At 45.1% G+C, this 2,874-nt stretch overlaps 1 protein-coding gene across 1 annotated transcript; it reads left to right on the forward strand.

The window, feature by feature from the left end:
• Window positions 1-1,611: 1,611 nt before the first annotated feature.
• LOC130025356 (olfactory receptor 51E2) lies at window positions 1,612-2,601 on the forward strand. Its single transcript, XM_056116315.1, has one exon. The coding sequence runs from the start codon at window positions 1,639-1,641 to the stop codon at window positions 2,599-2,601; it is 963 nt and encodes a 320-aa protein (XP_055972290.1). The 5' UTR covers window positions 1,612-1,638.
• Window positions 2,602-2,874: the final 273 nt, after the last annotated feature.

The raw sequence follows: 2,874 nt of genomic DNA on the forward strand, positions 1-2,874 counted from the left end.
TCGAGAGGGTGCCAGTAACATCTGCATTCATCCCTGTCGCATGATAGCGTAGCCCAGTGGTGTATTGGGGGCTCTTTCAGGGTTAGGGGAATGAGACCTGTTGTTGTTAACTGTTTTTGACATATAAAATATGTCATGGGTAGATTGCCAAACTCTGCCATGCAGGCATGATACTCTTGGTAGCATGCCGGGCTCTCCAAGAGGGAGTTTCCGTTTCTCATCTAGCAAATAGTCTTTTATTTTCTCTTTACTTTTTTTTATTAAAACATTGTGATTTGCACAGTTGTTTATAATAAAATTGCTTCAGGCATACAATGTTGCAACACCAATCCCACCACCAGCATCCCCAGCCAGGGTCCCTGGCATCTCCCAGCCTCCCACTATGGCAGGCATATAACAAATAAAAGAAGAAAGAAAGAAAAAATCTTTCCTGGCTTAAATAAGATGACTTCTTTATTTTGCCCCCTTGGCAATCTTATAACAAATTTACTTCATATTTCTTGGTCCAAAACTTTCAAAAATGTCAAATAAAACTATTAGAAAATAAATCAATAAAAGTCAATCTGTCTTGATTAATCCAGCAAGTATTCTTGCACATAGTAGATTGCGTTATAAAAGCCTATGGAATCAATTCATAATTGAAAGAAAGAGGACATATTTTCTGAAAGGGGTTGTCAATAGATATTTTTAACACATAACTAAGAAAAGGGCATTCAAGCGATAAAGGTAGGGCCTAGAGAGTGAATTTCAGGGAACTTAAGAATAGCATATTTTGAAATAAGAATTTGTCCCCATACCAACCCAGTTTTTATCTCTGGGACCCCATATGATCCCCTGAACACCACCAGGAGTGATCCTTGAGTGCTGAGCCTGAGTACCACTGAATGTGACCCAAAAACTGAAGAAAAAAAAAGAAACAAAAAAAAATGAAAGTTGAGACTGGAAAGAATAGCTCAATACTGAGAGAGAAGGCAGCTGGGAAAGAGAAGGGATCACTAAGTCAGTGATAGTTGTAGGGATTGCTCAGAATGGGAGATGTGTGCTGAAAGTAGATAAAGGACCGAAGGATGATGTCCTCTCAGTATCTGTATTGCAAACCATAATGTCCAAAAGGAGAAAGAGAGGGCAAGAGGAAAAATTGTCTGCCATAGAGACAGGGGGAGGAGTGGGACAGGGTGGGGGTGGAGGGATACTGAGGACTGAAACTCAAACATGAAAGCTTTGTAACTGCAGCTAGCAGTAATTCAATTTAAAAAAATAAAATCTCAATAAACTAGAGCACTGTGCTTTGTATATGGGAGATCCAGGTTTGATGTCCGACACTGTGTGATTCCCCAAGCACTATAGGAGTAACTCCTAAGTACTACCTGGTATGACCCGAAAGAAAAATGAAGAAAATAAAGATAAAAATAGACCTGGAGAGTAGTGACTGACAAATAAGTCTTAGCTGTCACTCTCCCCTGTGGGAATGGTCTTTGGCTCTTAGGAAGGAATCTAAGTGGTTTGAGGTGGGGAGGAGGAGAGTGGGGGAGGGAGTGCACTCAGCTCTGGGTCTCCAGGACTGGCCTCTCTGATTGTGCTTCATATCCTAGCAGGCTTGCGGGCTGCCAGTGTGACCTCACCCTCTCGGTGCCAGCTATGAGTTCCTGCAACTTCACACATGCCACCTTTGTGCTTATTGGTATCCCAGGACTAGAAGCAGCTCATTTCTGGATCGGCTTCCCCCTGCTTTCAATGTACGCAGTGGCAGTGTTTGGAAACTGCATCGTGGTCTTCATCGTAAGAACAGAACGGAGCCTGCACGCCCCCATGTACCTCTTTCTCTGCATGCTGGCAGCTATCGACCTGGCCCTGTCCACAACCACCATGCCCAAGATCCTGGCCCTCTTCTGGTTTGATTCCCGGGAGATTACTGTTGATGGCTGTGTCGCCCAAATTTTCTTTATTCATACTCTTTCAGCCATCGAGTCCACCATCCTGCTGGCCATGGCCTTTGACCGTTACATCGCGATTTGCCACCCACTGCACCATGCCTCAGTGCTCAACAACACGGTCACCGTGCAGATTGGCGTGGTGGCGGTGGTGCGTGGATCCCTCTTCTTTATCCCACTGCCTCTGCTCATTAAGCGGCTCTCATTCTGCCACTCCAATGTCCTCTCTCATTCCTATTGTGTGCACCAGGATGTGATGAAACTGGCCCACACGGGCACATTGCCCAACGTGGTCTACGGCCTCACTGCTATTCTGCTAGTCATGGGCGTGGACGTCCTGTTCATCTCCTTGTCCTATTTTCTGATTATACGGACAGTTCTACAACTGCCATCCAAGACAGAACGGGCTAAGGCCTTTGGCACCTGTGTGTCACACATTAGTGTGGTCCTGGCCTTCTATGTGCCCCTCATTGGCCTCTCTGTCGTGCATCGTTTTGGAAATAGCCTTAATCCCATTGTACATGTTCTGATGGGTGATGTCTATCTACTTCTGCCTCCAGTCATCAATCCCCTTATCTATGGTGCCAAGACCAAGCAGATCAGGACTCGAGTGATAGCTATATTCAAGATCAGCTGTGGCAAAGACCTTCAGGGTATAGGCAGCAGGTGACTCCTACCATACCACTTTTCTTTATCCTACATGGTTGATATGATGATTTCCTGATATTATTTTCTTTTTTTAAAAGAAAGCATTATTTTAGGGAGCTGGAGACGCAGCACAGAGGATAGGGCATTTGCCTTGCACGCGGCTGACCCGGGTATATCTTGCTTTCTGAGCTCCCACTGTCTGACTTTTACCTGGGAAGAAGCCCCACATAGGGGAAGGTTAGAGAAACCCTATAAAGACCACCTTGAACAAAGGAAGGGAGCTCATATGCTGCCT

This window comes from Sorex fumeus, unplaced genomic scaffold (assembly GCF_029834395.1).
Source record: "Sorex fumeus unplaced genomic scaffold, SorFum_2.1 ptg000030l, whole genome shotgun sequence".
Lineage (NCBI taxonomy): Eukaryota > Metazoa > Chordata > Mammalia > Eulipotyphla > Soricidae > Sorex > Sorex fumeus.

What these genes read in the sequence shown, in the direction of transcription:
- LOC130025356 (XM_056116315.1), top strand. Translation starts at nt 1,639, where the DNA reads ATGAGTTCCTGCAACTTCACACATGCCACCTTTGTGCTTATTGGTATC.